The sequence below is a fragment of the Penicillium cosmopolitanum genome, assembly GCF_028827165.1.
Source record: "Penicillium cosmopolitanum strain IBT 29677 chromosome Unknown utg000004l:1.0-4361866.0:1.0-4365735.0, whole genome shotgun sequence".
NCBI lineage: Eukaryota > Fungi > Ascomycota > Eurotiomycetes > Eurotiales > Aspergillaceae > Penicillium > Penicillium cosmopolitanum.
Window position 1 is genome coordinate 621,276 of NW_026622674.1, and position 17,550 is coordinate 638,825.

The following is a 17,550-nucleotide window of genomic DNA, read 5'->3' on the forward strand; positions in this document are numbered from 1 at the left end:
GAAGGTCGAGTATAAGTAAGGCAACACACGGACCCCTGGTTTCTTTCTTGCAACTTACTGAGGACACACATGAGACACTCCACAGACGTCCCTACCTACAATCAAGAGGCCGTTGTCAGTACTGGATCTCGTAAGTTGGACGGAAATCCTTACCCATCCGATCACGCAAAAATAGTCATCCCATCCGATGCTCACATATCGCATTCGTACATAGAGACGAACACATACAGCAAATGTGGAAGCGACAATGAGTAGTATGTTGCAGATTAGGATTGATGAGACCCGGGATTCATCTGTGTCGACTGGTGAAGTCCCCATACTGCCATTGAAGGAACCCAGGCATTTGTTGTCCCTTCACTAAGGTTGACGGTTGAAAAGTCTTTTCCTTCGGGGCAAGAACCGATTGGAGTGAGTCGGTGGATACACGTGCCTGGGCGAGGTGCAAGGGGTTGGAACTATGTATTCAATTCCTGCAAGATAAGAGCGTGGTACGGGTAACCTCAGGATTTGAAATAGCTTAAGACTCTACTTTCAATATTGGGGCTCGGTAGCCACAATGTCTTCTTTCGAAGGAATAAAATGGTGAACCTGAAAATAAATGGCTACAATTTTATGGAATATTTCTGTGAGCTCCCCGGACTGGAATGTTTACCAGGGGCTGGGGAAATGGGGCGCGTTACATGCGGCTACGCCTTGCATACACTGCTAGTAGTACGGAGTAAAGTATTGGATAATGTTGTAGCAACTCTTGGCGCTCCTCCATTCTAGTGCCAGTTGTCTCGACTGTGGATGCTGCCACTTTTTCACCTTAAACGCCTAGAGGTAATCCATAAAAGGATTTAAAGTGTCCTAATGATGATGCCCACGAAAACCAACAAAAAATGACTTCGTGGGCGCAACTGAATTATCCATCTTATCTGCCGGGGGTGGCATTACATCCATTACACAAATCTGGTAGATCCACTACTTTCGGCAGCAATACCTGCCAGTCACATGACAGTCACTAAATATCGTTTTAACGAAAAAAAAAAAGATGAATTAGAATTTAGGCTATAGCATCCAAAGGTCATTTTGATCCTTCGTGTTTATCAAAAAATTGGGAGGTTTGAAGGGGGTTGAACTTAAAAATCTTAGGGTCATCTTAAACTCGGTTAGCTGGGTGCCCCGCAACACCTTCTTCGATCAATTCAAAGTCAAAAGAAACCAGATAAAATACCAAAAAATAAATTAAAAGAAGACTTATGTAGATCTCATAGGGTAATTATTTTGGCTAGCCTTGTTTTCAGTGCTGCCACGACTTAAGCATTGGAGATACGCAAAAGATAGACATTAGGTGATCAAAAAGTAGTGGATGTACCAGATTCGTGAAGTGGATGTACTGCCACCCTATCTGTCCACCGAAATTAAAAGAAATACCGCTAGGCCAAAAGAATGCCAAAAGCATTAATCCGGTACTAGTCGCGTATTTTCCTTATTCCGAAACTATCATATCCCACTCCCCGCACCCGCATATAAAACTCGATTGTGATAAACAAGTCGTTATCAAACCATCAACCTGCTCTATCATTCAACAACCATGTCTCGTCCAATTGTCTTTTTCGACATCGCAGTCAACGGCAGTAAGAATCATTTCAGAACTATCTAGATGACTGCCTTTACTGATACCTAGGACACGGTAGCCCCTCAGGGCCGCATCGTTTTCGAGCTCTTCGCTGACGTCACACCCCGGACGGCTGAGAACTTCCGCGCCCTTTGCACCGGTGAACGTGGATTTGGATATAAGGGAAGCAGCTTCCACCGCGTGATTCCCCAGTTTATGCTCCAGGGTGGTGATTTCACCCGTGGCGATGTAAGTTTAGTATATTAAATATTGGATGATGATTGATCTTAATTAATATTCAAAGGGCACCGGTGGACGCTCCATCTACGGCGAGACATTCCCCGACGAGAACTTCCAGCTGAAGCACGAAATCCCTGGTCTTCTCTCTATGGCTAACGCCGGCCCCGGCACGTAAGTTGTCGCATTGTTTTTTTTATGTCCTTGTGGATGATGCTGATATGGCCACTAGTAACGGCTCTCAATTCTTCATCACCACCGTCGTTACTGATTGGCTCGATGGTGCCCACGTTGTCTTTGGACGTGTGATCGAGAACATGCAGTTGGTTAAGAGCATTGAATCTCTTGGATCTAACTCGGGTCAACCCCGCGCACCTGTCCAGATTATCGAGTGTGGTCAGCTTCAGTAAGCGGATTATAATGGTGTGAGGGGTTGGCATTGACTATGTATCCAATACTATAGTCGGTAGATATTCACTCATGAAAAGCTAAGGGGAGTGCTAAATTGAACCCCCTAGGATATACCAATTCCCAACTTGGAGGTGACCTTTTGCTTTTCAAAAATTAAATATTAGACATCTCTTCAACAAAACCACATCAGAACCAGCGATGTGCTAGCTTCTCCCTTGCGCCATTTTAATGCCTTGACCGCTTCTTCTATGGCCTGCAGTATGCATGACACTAGAACTGGGGCTGACTGGAGTTGAGATGGCCCATGAGTTAGATTCCAGCCTAGAATGGATAGTCCGCGTGGACAGTCCGCACCGGGCAGTCCCTCTTGCATTACGTGAATCGAACATCGGTTCATATTTGTGTGAGTTATATTCTCAATAATACCATATGTGACATGTTACATACCAGACTGCAAGCATTTGCATGAATAGTGTAATCGAGGTGTGATATAGTAAGAAAGGGGAATCCGTTCCCATGAACAAGTATTTCCGGTCGAGAATGTCTGCCTTGCATTTTACCCTTGTCCATATTCATATCGACACAAATTTGACATTCCCTGAGAATAAGCAGCCCAAATACGTACTTTTTAATCATGACACCGAATCAGAATCGACATGCCATTGTATTTGGCTGTACAGGAATCAGTGGCTGGGCACTGGTAAATCAGCTGCTTTCCGGCTATCCTGCGATTGACACATTTGAAAAAGTCACAGCGATTTCCAATCGACCATTTGACCTCGATGATGCCCAATGGCCTTGTGAAGATGACGATACTCGGCTGCAGATAGTATCGGGCCTTGATCTGCTGGCAGAAGACGACATATCCTTGCAACGCATCCTTTCAGAAAAGGTCTCATCGGTGAGAACAGTCAGCCATATTTATTTCGCTGGTATAGGTTCTTCAACAAGCCACCATGTTTGCTTTACACTAAAAAAATATTAGCCTACCGTGAAAGCCATGATGGCCCAGAAGAATGCCGCATGAATAAACAAATGCTTAGCGTTTCGGTACAAACGATCGAGAAGCTTTCTTCGAATTTTCAATCTGTGACTTTGATCACTGGTACTAAGGTATAAGACAACCCCATACTTTTGGTCGAGTCTATCTGTCATATGTTGGTCTACTGACTTCATTTACAGGCGTATGGCGTTTTACTAGGGGACAAATTTCCCTTTCGAGGACAGGCTCCTCTGAAAGAATCATTCCCACGCATTCCAGAGGAGTTCGCCAAGGATCTCTTCTACTACCATCAAAAGGATCTTCTCAAGGAGTTGTCCGCAGGCAAAACATGGTCATGGTGCGAAGTCCGGCCTGATATTATTGTACGCGAAAATTCATTTTCATCATGCCTGTCTTTTTTGTGAGGCTGACCTTCCTACAGATAGGCATCGCTCCGTTTGGAAATGCCAACTGCATTGCCCAATCCACCGGAACTTACCTATCCTTCTACCGGGAAATGGAGGGTCCTGGAGCCCGTGTTCCCTTCATGGGTTCCGAGACTGGCTGGTCCCTGCTGTCAACTGATAGTAACCAAGATCTAATCGCTCAACTTTGTATCTTTGCTTCCCTCCAACCGAAAGATAAAGTGCACGGCCAAACGTTTAATGTCGGCGACAACTCAATTCCGCTATCATGGTCGACTCGCTGGCCACTTATCGCCGCCTACTTTGGACTCGAAGGAACTGGGCCGAGCAAGGATAGTTTAACTCCAGCCCAGTATATCGATCACCACTGGAACGAGTTTCAAAATCTATGTCATGAACGTGGTCTTCGCGAAGATGTCGTATATAGGGGGGATTCGCAATACTGGGTCAAAGGGCAAGACGAGTGTAATGGACTTTGACCGCCATCTGGATCTGGGAAGAGTAAAGGCTCTTGGCTTCAAAGGGGAATTAAGCAGCAAGGACTCCTGGTATATGGCATTCGATCGACTACGCAATGCAAGACTTCTGTTTTAGCCACGTATGGTTTCGTCGAGATGTAAATCGAGAACCTATTAAACTCTTGGTCACATTATTTCCCATATTTGAATGGTTAGAAGGTTGGAATAAGATTGGGGATCTATACCTCCTGAAATTATCTTAAAGTTCGTCGCACAAAAAATCCAAATCCGAATCTTAGTGTATCACTATCCATATAGGACTTCCTAAGGTTCCCTTCTGCAACCGCACTAATAAATCATTAAAAGATATAGAGATAACTGGAGTATAGTCATTGCATAATATACTGTCTTATTTATCAAATCGAGTATGTTCCGGCGACTCGTAGTATTGGTTCAAGTTGTGGCAGTTGCCGAACGAGAGAAGCTTCGTCGCGGACAAAGCTAACCACAATCTTCCAATTTATAGAAAGAGGGGCCGCTTATTGGCCTTGAAATGACATCATGGAGAACTGACAACTATGTACAAACTGCACCATGATTACCCCCACAGAAGACAACAGAAGAAATGCATTATTCAGCGACTCCTCGATCCATCTCCATATGCTTCCGCCCTTCTCATTCTCACCGGATCAATTCATTATTCCATATTCACCACAGCCCAGCACTAACCGACAAAAATTACTCCACCGAGTGTAGATTCCAAGATGGCACTCCAAGGAAAGGTTGCGCTTCTGGTGTGTGCAAAGACAGGACCCCATCTGAAATATACGCGCTAATACTATGAGATGCATAGACAGGAGCTTCCATGGGTATTGGGGAGGCGATTGCCTCATCCTTGGTTGAGGCTGGCGCAAATGTTATTCTCTTTTCTCGATCAGAGGTCAGTCCATATCGGTAGTGCATCAATTGTGATTTGACTAATTTCTGTGGGCAAAAAAAAGGACAAACTTCGACAGTTGAAAGAACAACTATCTGTCAAGAGCGATGTGAAAATCACCTATCGTGCAGTGGATGTTGGTAACTACGAAGAAGTTGATGCCGCAGTATCATCCTCCATCAAAGAGATAGGAGAAATCGACATCCTGATTAACAATGTATCAAATCCCGCCATTCACAACGTCAAAGAGTACAAGTACCGACAGCATAACTAATCAATTCTTCCAGGCGGGCCTAGCAATCGGCGCACCTAGTATATTCTCCGACCTAAAACCAACCGACATAATGACAATGAACAACACCAACATAAACGGCTACATGTTCATGGCCCACTCCGTCCTGAACCGCTCTATGATGACCCGAAAAGCAGGCACAATCTTAAACATTACTTCAATCACCGGGCTAGAAGTGCCCCCATTCCCAGGCGAAGCAGTCTACCACGCGAACAAAGCCTGTCAAGAGGCCTTCACGAATGCCCTGCGAAATGAACTAAGTGGCACGGATATCCGGGTCTTAGCTCTCCGACCAGGTGTTGTTGCTACGAATTTCCACTCGCTTCGCGTGGGTCATGATAAGAAGATGTATGATGAGTTTATTGAGGGTTATGAGTGAGTTTTTGCTATTCGGATTATTCTTATCGAGGACTCGCCTTGGCGCCTCTGACAGATCGTATACAGGCCACTCCTGGCTCAGGATATTGCGCAGGGCGCTATTTATATGCTTCAGCAGCCGTTGAATATCTCGGTTAAGGCATTGGATATTGTTCCTTCTGGTATGACGCCTTGGATCTCCGAGTCCCCAATGTATTGCGCTTCAGCAGTTTGCTTACTCTATAAATTAGCGCAACGTTCAATCAATGTTTTTGACCGAACCTGGAATGAACGAAAGGAGTGATCGTAGGAATCAACCCAAAGCGGGCCACTTGCAGGAAGAATCTAGCCCTGGAGCTTATCCACGGTATACTGGTATAGCAGTAGCCCTAGGCCAGCACCTTTGCTCGTACGAGGAATCAAAATACATACTTGTTGAATCATTCTTCATTCATCAATCTAGACGAGCTCATTCCACGGCGCTGCCAGACTCTGCGTCATGACAGTCCAATGGAAGAGCTCACTCCAACAGAACCGGTCTTGACCAGACCGATAATATGACTGAGTAAATTAAAAATAACTAAAACAAATCCCAAGGTATGAATCTGAATCCGGTATATCTCTCCGAAATGATCCAGCCGAATGACGGTGGATGTAAACAACTGCATGAGCCGACCTCCCCCGACGAACTCCAGAGACATTGATAATGATGAGTCTCTCCAGGGCAACTCCCGCGCAACTTAAAATCCAACAAAAGTTGAGATATCAAAAATTATGATCAAAAAGGGAAATCAATGGGGCGAAAAAAAAAATTGGATGGGATGTGCAACACCATATATGCAACTGCTCGGACACTGGAAAGAATCTGCCATTCATTTCCAAGAACAAGATATGCTTAAAACGATATAAAGAAAGGATGGTAGTAAAGAATACTCGGCGCTGAAGACAAAAACAATGGATATCCGTGGTCGTAAGATGGCACGCTATATTCGAACAAAAGATTTGCTGCATGGATGGAAGGGTCAGGGTCAGGAGGGTGCATCGGTCATTGGTTGATCGGCATCACTGCTGGGGATGGTTGGCGGGGGATCTGAGAAGAGGGTACGACGGCGTGGGTTGATGCTCAAGTCGGTGTCATCGACAGAGCCAATGCCCGGTGTGCTGGAAGCGCTTTCGATCGCTACCCAGTCATCAAAGTCATCTGGCGGAGGCGCAAATGACCAAACCTAGACTATAATCAGTCATCTGCGCGACAAGGAACAAGGGTGCTAGAATAATATAACACATATTCCGAGCTTACCTCCATAACAGTGCGACCTGATCGACTCGCCATGATCACGGCCTTTTCGTCCTCAAAAGCAACCCTCCAAACGGCTTCTGCTGGGGTCGAGAGTTCGCGGAGTAGTTGACCAGACTGCAAATTCCAAACCTTGACCCGGCCATCACTGCCACCGCTAACGATCCGAGTATTGTCAAACTGAAGACTGGTGACACTGTTGTCATGGGCCGCGAGCCGGTGAATGGGGGCGTTCTTAGTCAGGGACCACACGCGTACCGAGCCGTCCGAGCCGCCGGTTACCAGTGTATCCCCACGCATCTGCAGCTGTCCTACTAGGGAAGTATGACCTTGGAGGATAGCGTGACACTGGCCTGAATTAGGATCCCAGATCCGAACACTCGTATCTAAGCTTCCGGTTGCGATACGTCGGCCATCAAAAGCGATCGCGTAAATCTGGCTAAAATGACCCGACAGGGTTCGAAGACACCGGCCCTGAGATATACTCCATATCCGGGCCGTGGTGTCGTAGCTACCCGAGACAACCAGGTCGCCATGGATTGCGAGACATCGAACACTAGCCTGGTGCCCAACAAGGACATTGCGACAGGTCCCGGTGGCCAGATCCCAGATGCGCAGGGTCGTGTCTCGGGACCCTGAAATGGCGGTATTGCGATCAGACATTTTTAAGCATCTGACCGTCGATGTGTGACCCCGAAGTAAGTGAATTCCCGCCTAAAACCACCGCTTGTTAGCCCCTTGACATTTTTCTTTGGCTTGCTTTCGGTGTCGGTGAGACCCAATCACTTACCCGGTTGCCATATTCCATACGCGGACTTCGCGATCGCATCCGCCGCTTACCAAGATGTCGTCCCAGGGAACCATGGCCCAGACACCCATCACGTGCCCTTGAAGGGTCTTTTGATTATCGCCGTTAGTATCGTAGACATGGATCTTGGCGTTGTCGAGAGCGACGACGATGTACTTCGGGGTGAGATGGAGACTTGTCACCACACCCTGGTCCGGGGTGATATGGCGCTGGGTGCAGCGACCACCCTTGTTCCACGCGGACTCGACCATGTATTTTTGTTTAAACTGAGATCGGTAAGAGACCGGACGAGTTCTACGTCTGCGAGTTGAGAAACTGGTTGGTGGAGGAAGCCACTCTCCGGACAAAGTGCGGGGAAGCCCCGGGGCGCTTTCCATCGACGGCTCATTTGAGGCGGTCAGCCGCCGATTCAGCGCGTGAGAGTCGGGCTTCAAGTTCAAATCCACGGAGCGGGGTGTAGATGGCTCCATCTCGTCTTCGTCGGAGATTCGTCGTACGGAGTAGGCGTGCTTTTCACATAGGTTCTTCCACGTAATATCGTCGTTGAGCAGTTCCCGCCAGCGTCTAGACACTTGCGACGCTCGGGCAAGCGTTTTCGGGTCATCGATAAAGGAGAGCACCTGTTTTCACCACCCCTGTTAGCATCTCCACGGCTGATCTGATATAAATGGGACCCGCTGGAGACATCTTACCCGCAAGCATAGTTCATTCGGAAAAACGAGAAAAGGGTCCTTGCGTAACCGGGGACCAACGTAACTGGAGACAAAGCTGAGTTGTTGACTGTCGCATACATCTAAGAGTCCCTCGAGGAGTTTCTGTTTGCGGCCGTTGGATAGAGTACTGAAGTGGATGCGAAGGTTGAGCAGGAATGTATTTTCTTCATCATCGGATGAGAGCCAGTTCGGGGGCCGTTGATGAGGCGTCGGACTTGGGGCGGGTGTCGGAGGAGAGGCGGGCGCTGAGGGGAGTAGATTGGCAGGGAGGGAGGTGACGTTCTTCTTGGTGATACTGAGGGATCGAGTGGGAGTACTGGTGAAACTGGAAATAGAGTCGCGATTTGAGGGTTGAGGATGAGACTCCAGCTGATCGGAGAGTGTCGACGACATCGAGTCGTCCATGCCGTCCAGGCCGAGTCCTGTATCAGAGTCCATTATATGACAGCGGCGAAAGGGCTCGGGTTATAAGCACTTTGAGAAAGCCGTTTGTCGCAACCGGGGCCTGGGCATAAGAGCAAGAGCAAATGGCAAATGCTGGACCTGGACCTGGAGCTGGAGGTGGGAGAAAGGTAGGCGGTAGGAGGGGTGTTGTAGTAGTATCGCGGGTGCGGATGCGGATCGGGGGCTGGCAAATGGCAAAAGGGAGTCGGAAATCCCCCCGGGGGGTCTGGACTCGGGTCCTTTTTTATTTCTTTATAGGTGTTTTTCTTTTTCTTCTTTTCGTTTGATGTTGCAGCAAGGGCTGAACCACGTTTTGGTGTGCCTTATTTTTTTTGTGGAAAATAATATTTTCCCGAAAAAGAGAGAGAGGGCCAGGAATCATAGGAATTATCTGACCAAAGGCAACCCGTGATCTCTGATGTTGAGTGTCGTGACCGCCACTGACTAACGCCGCCAAGCTCCCCCCCATTGAACTCCACTTCTGAAACGATAGTCCTCGTTGTTCATGTTTCTCCACAGGTGGACCACCACACATGGGAGAGGCAACGAGGCAATGCCGTGATGGCCACCCGGAGAAGCCTGCTTTGTTATACAATCAATGAGATTTCCCCAACTTCACCCCTTGTTAGGCATCTGACTTGCGCGGCGGACGCCGGACTTCGCGATCGTCCCTGCAAGCGCCCTTCCAGAATGGAATGGCGCGCTACTCCCGACGGCCCCACGCCGTCCAATCTCTCTCGTCTCAGATCTCAGATCTATAAACGGAGCCCCGAGTCCGTGGATGCCCGGTCGGCACGTTGCCGCCGACCATGGAACGACCCGTCGGGCAAGGATGATTCAGACTGACGAGACTGACGAAACCTTTCATCACCAACCGACATGGAGGGTCATCATTCAAAGGTGATCAAGGAATCACCTCCACCCTCGCGGGAGAGGGCTGGCCCGCCCTTTATAGATAGAGGAGGGGTTACGCACAACGTCACGCTACGTCGATGTGATCGTGGAATCTACTATGCAAAGCCATCATGGAATCGTTCGTCACACGGCCGAGCCCCGGTGGCAGGGGTCCGTTGAAAACGCTGTTGGATTTGCCGGAATTCCTTCGTGACTTCATCTCTTCCCAGTACAGACGCTGAGTATTGGGCCCTCGGGCTCTTTTCATGCGTCCAAAGCTACTCAATCGCCCCTCATGATCTACCACGATAGTCACGATTCAAAGGTGAGCGAGACATCGCCTCGCCGATCATGAGAATGGTTGGCCCGGCCTTGGTGAACAGGTTATGCACAACGTCATGCTACTTTATTATCAATATCCCCCTTCACCCAATTCACTGAGATATGTATCCAGCGAGAGTGGCCCTGGTATTTTCTGAGCTTCTTGAGCTGAGAACTGACACCAAAATGCCGATATTTCGCTATGGCCTAAGGGCTTCAGTGTGGTTACAGAGCACATTGGTCCAAGCACTCGAAAGCAAGCATGCGATCATGGACTTTACAATGCACAGGGCGATTAAATCATGCAATGATGACCAACACGCATCTCCGATTATACAAGTCTAGTGATAGTGACACATTCGAATCCTCCGCAATCCGGCCGAGCGCTCATGCCCTCCGTAGTAAAGCCAGTCTCTTCCAGAGGTATATCTCTCAACAGATGCCAAACAAGGGTATATGCTCTCCAGACGTCCATCCTGCCGCGTAAAATAGATAAAAAGGGACGAATCGCAAAAAGAGAATGAGAAAATGAGAAAATAAGAATGAGAAATAAGGGCGCTTCAGCAAATCGTTGGGTACTTAATCGCACCTCTCCGGTTAGATCAACTCGGATCAATGAGTCGACGATCTATAACCGGTTGAAGTAGACGATGTATATGCCGCATGGCAGCGGTAGAAGCAAAAAAAAAGAAGCAAAGTGGAATCTCTAGTGGGCATGTCCGATCTGCAAGAACAGCGGCAAGATCATGCCAAGCACCGAAGCAATCAAATCTCGCATCGACTTGTCTTCTCCGCCCTGCTCTCTAGAATCACCGTAGCCATTCACAGGAAGCGTCCGCGAAGACGATCCAGGGCCGTTCTCTTGCATGGTGTGCATCGCAACATACCTAAATACACATGGTTAGATCGGTCCGTTTTCCAAGGAAGGGGGAAAACATGTAACTTACAAAAAGGTACCACCCGAGAAAAGCAAAAGCATACCAGTCCGCCAGTGAGCAGCAGCCTCGTCGCCGTTGGATGATCCCATCATTTGCGCAAAGAGGAAAGTAGCCAATGCACCAACGGGAGCCGCCAAGCTAAAAACTAGCAAATGCGCCCTCGCAGTCCGGCTGGACAGTCCCTGCTTGAGCAGAATTGACGTTAAACCAAAGGAAGCCGGGGCTTTATGGACCATAATAGCCAAGAAGATGATAAAGCTGAGTCCAGTATCCGAGCTCGAAGCGCCCAGGGCGATACCATCAGCCGCGGCGTGGATCACCAAGCCCGTTGTGGTTGCAAAGCTGTGGCCACGACGGGAGCTTTGTCCTGCATCCAAAAGGCCTCCGTCGCGGATGGGCGAGGAGTTGCGTCGCAGTCCAGAACCGAGGTTATCAAGAGAGATGTGGTAGGGCTGTCGTTCGGGCTTGGTCGGAGATGCAAATTCGGGCAACTTGTCGATAAGGTACATCAAAATGAAGCCACTAACCAGGGCGATACCGATCCAGGCATGCGGGGAACTCTCATGCTCATGCTCCTCCTCTTCCTGGCTTGACTTGTCGCTCGATGATTCTTCCTTGCGGATTCGGAGTACTTCTGAGTCGGCGGAAGCCTGGTCTCGGTTGACCAGGGGTGTTTCATGGTCCGCATTATCGAGTGATAGGAAAGAAACGGGGGTGGTGGAGGACGAAGAAACGTCGTCGTCGTTTAGCGTCGGAATACCGGCCACGGGGAGGTTGCGAGCCTGCCATTCAACGGTAGTCGCTCGGGCATTGAGGCTTTGTTTGCGAATAGTTTTGGCGCTGTAGAGGGTTTCGATACCCTCTGGAATAATAACAATTAAGGATGTGCCTACCAGCACACCCATGCCGATGGAGGATATCAGCCGTAGTTGAGAGGGGGACAATGTAAACGCGAGAGGTAATGAGCCGACGACAAAGGATCTGCGGGAGAAAGCGAACTCATATTAGCAGCTGGACTGGAATTGATGTAATATGCCTCATCGAAATCAAGCGACAGGCTTAGCTCACGTAATTGCCATCACAATGCTCAGAACGAGCAAAGTGAAGAGTCCCTCCATGGTGGCCTCTTTTGCGAAAGAGCTTTGCACGTGCGCGGGCTTTATAGGGCGTCAATCATGGTGTTAAATCGGGCAAACAGGACGAGCAGATCCAACTCGAGTCTTTCCTTTCGGCGATCAAGAGAGGAAGAAAGTAGGTTGCAGGGCGTGGATTGAAAGGGAGGCGAAACGACGAGTTCTTGGCGGGCGTTCTCCGACTTGGGAGACCCACGCGGGTCAGGCACCGCCCGCTACATTCGGACCAAAACATGCCATGTCCATGGATACCACGGATACCCTGGATACCATGGATACCATTGCCAATGCTATGGGGGTCGAGTACATCGAGTACCGAGTACATCCTACATCCTCTGTTCCTGAATATAAAGTATGGAGTACAGACATTGGGTCCGGCTGATCTAGAACACGCTGTCCAAACCGTGACGATGTGATGCAACGCGGTGCTCCACTGAACGGAAGATATTGGGAGATATTGAGAAGTCGAGAAATAGAGCAACACTGGGCTACAGTACCGACAAGCAGCATTCGCTTGTCTTAAAGGGTCGGATCTATGGCCCCAATTCTGTGTCTAACAAATGTTCAAACGGTTTCCTCCAATCCGTGTCTATTTTTAGCAAAGACCCGCTTGATCAGATTTGATAATCACTTCTAGATCGACAGATCGATTCTACTTCAAGTTGATTAGATCTATCAAAAGCCCCTGGAACGATGAACCTGGTTTTATTGAACAGGCATCCCATTTCTGCTCATCTCAGTACAGAACAGTATTAGAGTTACAGATGTTTTCGTTGGTTAATGCGAGTAGCCTGGCACTGTACGGCGCACAGATCATTCCCATGACACTCACAGTCGGGGTTGGAAAGGAAGGCTAAGCAAAGAAAGAAACATTGGAGATCCAGTCCCCGTGATATCAGAAGCCTATTTTGTTCGTCATCAAATACAGAAAATGCAAAGTCAACATGACTCAAAACTCGGAAAAATGAAAATGAATTGAATAGAATGGTAAAGTTCTGGCACGGTATCAGGAAGAACAGTTAAAAGTTAAAACAATATGGCTCCAAAAGCCTTTATTGGCAACCGCAAAGCACATATTAAAAGAAAATTGAATACTCCGTATAGCACTAGCGAGCGTCCTTGGGAAGACGGAACCCGAGATACGGCAAATACTTGCCAGGGTGCCAGTAGATGTAAAGAGCGACACATGGATAAATAACCAGTGCATCAAAAACGTACATGGTCCACTCGTGGGTATTAAGGTAACCAGTTGTGCCCTCCGTAAACTCAACTAGTCGATAGACTGAACGAACCTAGTTGAGGAAAGGTTAGCTTATACTATCCCCCCCCCCCTTGTCAGATGCTATCAGGTATTAGTACTTACCAAAATCAACAAGGTGGTGAAGTTGACAACACGCAGTAAGGCTGGCCAGTGTTTCTTCCTCACAAGACCATCAATAATATATGACTTTTCTCCTGAACTCTCGTATCTCTCAGAAATGGATTTGGTGAACCGCTTCGAAGTGAAGTTGAAGCGAACGGCAGCGACGGAGAACATGCCGAATGCGACCAGCTGAATGATGACGCCTGCTTGGGCAATAGACTTTCCTCTATTCAATTTCTGAGCTGCATCTGTATCACCTGCGCTAACAGATGAAATCATTACAGCTCCTACTAACTGAAGAAATAGAGCAACAATGTCGAAACCGACGAAGAGTGGAGTGATGAATCGAGGAGGAACCCAGCAGAGTTTGAATGTTCGAGATTCGCGAGGGACAACAAGGAAAATAATTCGGCCAAACAAGACATAGCAGCAGGCTGCCATGAGGACCGGGGCAAGAATGACGAGCGCGAACTGGAGAACATAAACGGATTTTTCAGTGACGTTTTGAGTCGAAATGCATCGGGCAATATAACCAACTGCTTCCACTGGTGCTCGTTTAGTACATTTGAGACTCTCAGGCACAGATATTAGAAGCTTACTCGCAGCTGCGACCACCATAGTTAGCCAGACCCATGATTTGTATCGAATCCACTGAATCAAGGTGAGAAGAAATGCGATGCCATAAAGAACGGCTGCCACTATTGCAACTGCCAATGAGGGGTCATAGCTATAGTGAGACTCTTCTCCTGTATCTTGCACAGACCGTATCGCAAGGGTCATGGTTGAATGTCGGTAAGGGTCCAGTGATAGATTTTCGTCGGGAAGAATTATAAAACTCGAGATTCAGAACAGTCCTCTGCGAAGAGACTGGGTACTTATAAGATTTAACATTTCAAGCTTAAGTCGCATATAGGACCCCGTTCTTGGATCCAATTTTACTGGTCTAAGTCAGGCAGCCTCATTCCATAAAAGGATAGGAGTTCGGGATTCAAGTAGGGCTGGACGGTGAGATCGGGGCTATCGGTCCCGCTATGTACCGATCCCGGGCATTTTTTGAGGCAATGGCTGATCTGGTTAATATGGGTGCTTACGACAACACTTTAGCCAAGTCTTTAAACGATATTCTGACACCGGTGGAAATGATGTGTAGCGCTGCCGAGACCACCCATGGACCGACCCCACAGACGCAACAGTTACTCCATTAGGTTAGCGGATCTGCCGATCCATCAACGGCTCACCAGCCGATGGGCTGTGCTTCAACGACGCTGCTTAAGCACTCTGCAGCTTTCTACGATTCTTTTACCCCTTTTGACCCCGGAGCACCTCAGAGAAGTCGCTTAATTTTACTACACAATCTCGAAAGGTTATGCCTTTCTACGGCCGTCCGAGCAAGAATTGTGAGAGCTGTCGGATCAGGAGAATCAAGGTATGTGTGACGCTGCAATAGATCTATAAGTTATAACTTATATCCATAGTTGATCAAGCTAACTCGGTTGACCTGATAAAAAGTGTGATCGTATAGAACCGGTCTGTTCGCAGTGCAAGAGAGCGGGGAAGCCTTGTGGTGGCTACCGCGATATCCCGGCTCTTCTGTTCCGTGACGAGAATGACAAAACGGTTCAACGGTCTGTCGTGGCCAAATCTAAATCAGAGGCCCGCCGTAAACTGCTAGATGAATTTGCAGAGGTGAATTATGACAGGCCAGTGCATATGTCAAAGTCATCCCGATTGGGGCTTATAGTTCGGAGAGATCCAGAGGTGTTCTGGATATCTGCGATACCGGCAGTGATGCCTTCCAGCCTGGAGGATCAAGGGTTGAAATTCTTCTTTAATCGGTTCGCAACATCGATACAGAAGGCAACAAAGAACCCCATCTCCCTAGAGATGCCTGAGCTAGAGATGTCGCCACTAATGGCAACCATTCCAAATGAGTTACCTCTTCGAGATGCTGTGATGGCAGTGGGACTAGCTGCCATGTCAAATGTGACCCATGACCATTCGCTCTTACAAGCCGCGAGAGTGAAATACCTGGCAGCCCTGAATATTGTTCGTGCTGCAGTGGAGAATCCACAGCGGGCCAATCCCGTATTGATATTTAAATTAATACTGATGCTTAGCCTGTTCGAGGTGTGTCTTGCCTGTGCTTCCTTCTACACCTTTGTCCTTTTTAAGTAATGACAGACATGAACTAACTTCTTTTGGCTAGATGGTCTGTTGTCCATCCAGACAAGTTGACTCTTGGGTGGTACATCTGGACGGCATGGCGGCTCTGCTTAAACAAGCCAGTTTTAGCAAGGCTCTCAACGCCGATACCCGCCCACAGTTACAATACCTTTTTATTTCTATTGTCCGATACTTTATGGTACAGGGGGATCTTCCCTCCGTTCTCATCACCTGGTCCCCTGATAGAATTTCTACTGTCACACCCTTCGAAGAGCCCGCTGTCGACCTGGTGGATATTCTAATTCGCTTTGCGAAACTACATTATACTGCTCGCAACGATCCAGATCTCGATCATGGAGCTATAGCTAGCTCTGCGGCTTCATTTGACACAGAGCTAGACGAATGGGAGAAAAATCTCCCCGACAAATGGGCTTTCACCCTCAGCGAGTCGAAAGACCACCAGCACACATTCAATGGCAAATATCTCATTTATAATGATGTGTGGGCCTCAAGAATTCTGAACAACTATTTCTGGGGTAGACTAGTTGTGAATGAAATAATATTGAAGCATTTAGCTAGTCACCCTTCTCCAACGCGAAGAACCCTACAGCAACGGCAGCGAGCGTTGGAGACGAGCTCACGCCTATCGATTAACGTCTGTGCCGGCGCCGCCAGCCACATGGGCGCCTTTGGCAATATGACCCCAGCCACTGGAGATGCAAGATTACCACCATTGAATGGTGCATTCACGCTGCTGTTCCCCTTGACAATGGCTGGCGGTGCAGCTGGTGCTCCCGACGAGGCATACGAATGGGTGATTCAAACACTTCAAAGAATCGGGGAGACTATGGGAATTCAACGAGCCCTACAACTTATACCGGCATTGAAAGAAATACGTGAAAAGAGAAGAGATCAAAATTTGGAAGCAGACGAAGTATTCGCAAGGCTTGGATAGATTCGGACGGCTAAATGGCCAGTTAGTGGATGTATCATGTATATGAATGGGACTTATAGTATTTTAGGCATACACTATTTGTGCTGTTCACGATACGACACCGTTCCCGCATATCCCATCCTATAGCAGTACTACCTTAGTAGTACGCCGACATGTTAGTAAGGTACCTTCCCTACCAACCCTACCAACCCTACCTTAGGAAGGTACCTTCCTAGGTTGGCTACCCTTGAATACGTCAGGGACCGTGGTTACCTTACATCGCAATCTTGCGATATCGTGAACAGCACTCAATTATGTTTTCATAGCACCTTCGCGCTCTTTGGGCTGGCCCAAGCCAGTACTAAGATTGGATTCGGGTGTTATACCAAGCATATCGAAGAACATCCGATCAAAAAGCAAGGCAATCCCATCGCAATCGGCGCATTTTCGGCTATTCGAGATCAGCAATACCAACTACGCAATCTCAATCCGCCTTCTCTACCCCTCGCTTGGCATCGGAGATACAGCGAGAGTCCGTAACAAAACAACGGCCAGTAGGTAAGTGGCTTCATTGAATACATTCCTCTCATCGACTCCGAGTAAACCACTAACCAGATACTACAGATGGGTGATAATATCGCAGTATGGTACGGATATCTATATCCTGATCGGCGAAGTTCATCCGGAGTACTTCGAGTGTTTGGTGCAAGGTCTCTTGATGCCGAATCCCCGAGACCGAAAATCCTTCCTTTTCTTCACCTACACGGGCCATTTAGCATATTTATGAAGAAGGACATGGAGGTGTTTGGGTTTATTGTCGTCGCATTGACCATACTAAGCCAT

The 17,550-nt window shown here is 48.0% G+C and overlaps 6 protein-coding genes across 6 annotated transcripts; 4 read left to right on the forward strand and 2 right to left on the reverse strand.

Annotated features, from left to right (window-relative positions):
• Positions 1–1,576: 1,576 nt before the first annotated feature.
• N7509_001673 (peptidylprolyl isomerase) lies at positions 1,577–2,247 on the forward strand (the record flags this gene model as incomplete). Its single annotated transcript, XM_056626310.1, has 4 exons — positions 1,577–1,619; positions 1,680–1,849; positions 1,905–2,011; positions 2,070–2,247. 4 exons carry the CDS (start codon positions 1,577–1,579, stop codon positions 2,245–2,247), a joined length of 498 nt encoding a protein of 165 aa, XP_056492105.1.
• Positions 2,248–2,882: 635 nt separating this feature from the next.
• Positions 2,883–4,134, forward strand: N7509_001674 (SDR family oxidoreductase; the record flags this gene model as incomplete). Its single annotated transcript, XM_056626311.1, has 4 exons — positions 2,883–3,180; positions 3,234–3,361; positions 3,431–3,613; positions 3,673–4,134. The coding sequence occupies 4 exons, from the start codon at positions 2,883–2,885 to the stop codon at positions 4,132–4,134; spliced, it is 1,071 nt and encodes a 356-aa protein (XP_056492106.1).
• Positions 4,135–4,877: 743 nt separating this feature from the next.
• N7509_001675 (SDR family oxidoreductase) lies at positions 4,878–6,003 on the forward strand (the record flags this gene model as incomplete). The annotated part of the gene is made up of 5 exons (XM_056626312.1): positions 4,878–4,907; positions 4,967–5,053; positions 5,115–5,267; positions 5,338–5,717; positions 5,787–6,003. 5 exons carry the CDS (start codon positions 4,878–4,880, stop codon positions 6,001–6,003), a joined length of 867 nt encoding a protein of 288 aa, XP_056492107.1.
• Positions 6,004–6,727: 724 nt separating this feature from the next.
• On the reverse strand, positions 6,728–8,955 carry N7509_001676 (F-box/WD repeat-containing protein; the record flags this gene model as incomplete). The annotated part of the gene is made up of 4 exons (XM_056626313.1): positions 6,728–6,925; positions 7,000–7,669; positions 7,787–8,424; positions 8,497–8,955. 4 exons carry the CDS (start codon positions 8,953–8,955, stop codon positions 6,728–6,730), a joined length of 1,965 nt encoding a protein of 654 aa, XP_056492108.1.
• Positions 8,956–10,882: 1,927 nt separating this feature from the next.
• N7509_001677 (Mn(2+) transporter ATX2) lies at positions 10,883–14,390 on the reverse strand (the record flags this gene model as incomplete). The annotated part of the gene is made up of 6 exons (XM_056626314.1): positions 10,883–11,063; positions 11,124–12,095; positions 12,183–12,240; positions 13,377–13,539; positions 13,611–14,155; positions 14,210–14,390. 6 exons carry the CDS (start codon positions 14,388–14,390, stop codon positions 10,883–10,885), a joined length of 2,100 nt encoding a protein of 699 aa, XP_056492109.1.
• Positions 14,391–14,976: 586 nt separating this feature from the next.
• Positions 14,977–16,728, forward strand: N7509_001678 (Zn(II)2Cys6 transcription factor; the record flags this gene model as incomplete). Its single annotated transcript, XM_056626315.1, has 3 exons — positions 14,977–15,036; positions 15,120–15,737; positions 15,817–16,728. 3 exons carry the CDS (start codon positions 14,977–14,979, stop codon positions 16,726–16,728), a joined length of 1,590 nt encoding a protein of 529 aa, XP_056492110.1.
• Positions 16,729–17,550: the final 822 nt, after the last annotated feature.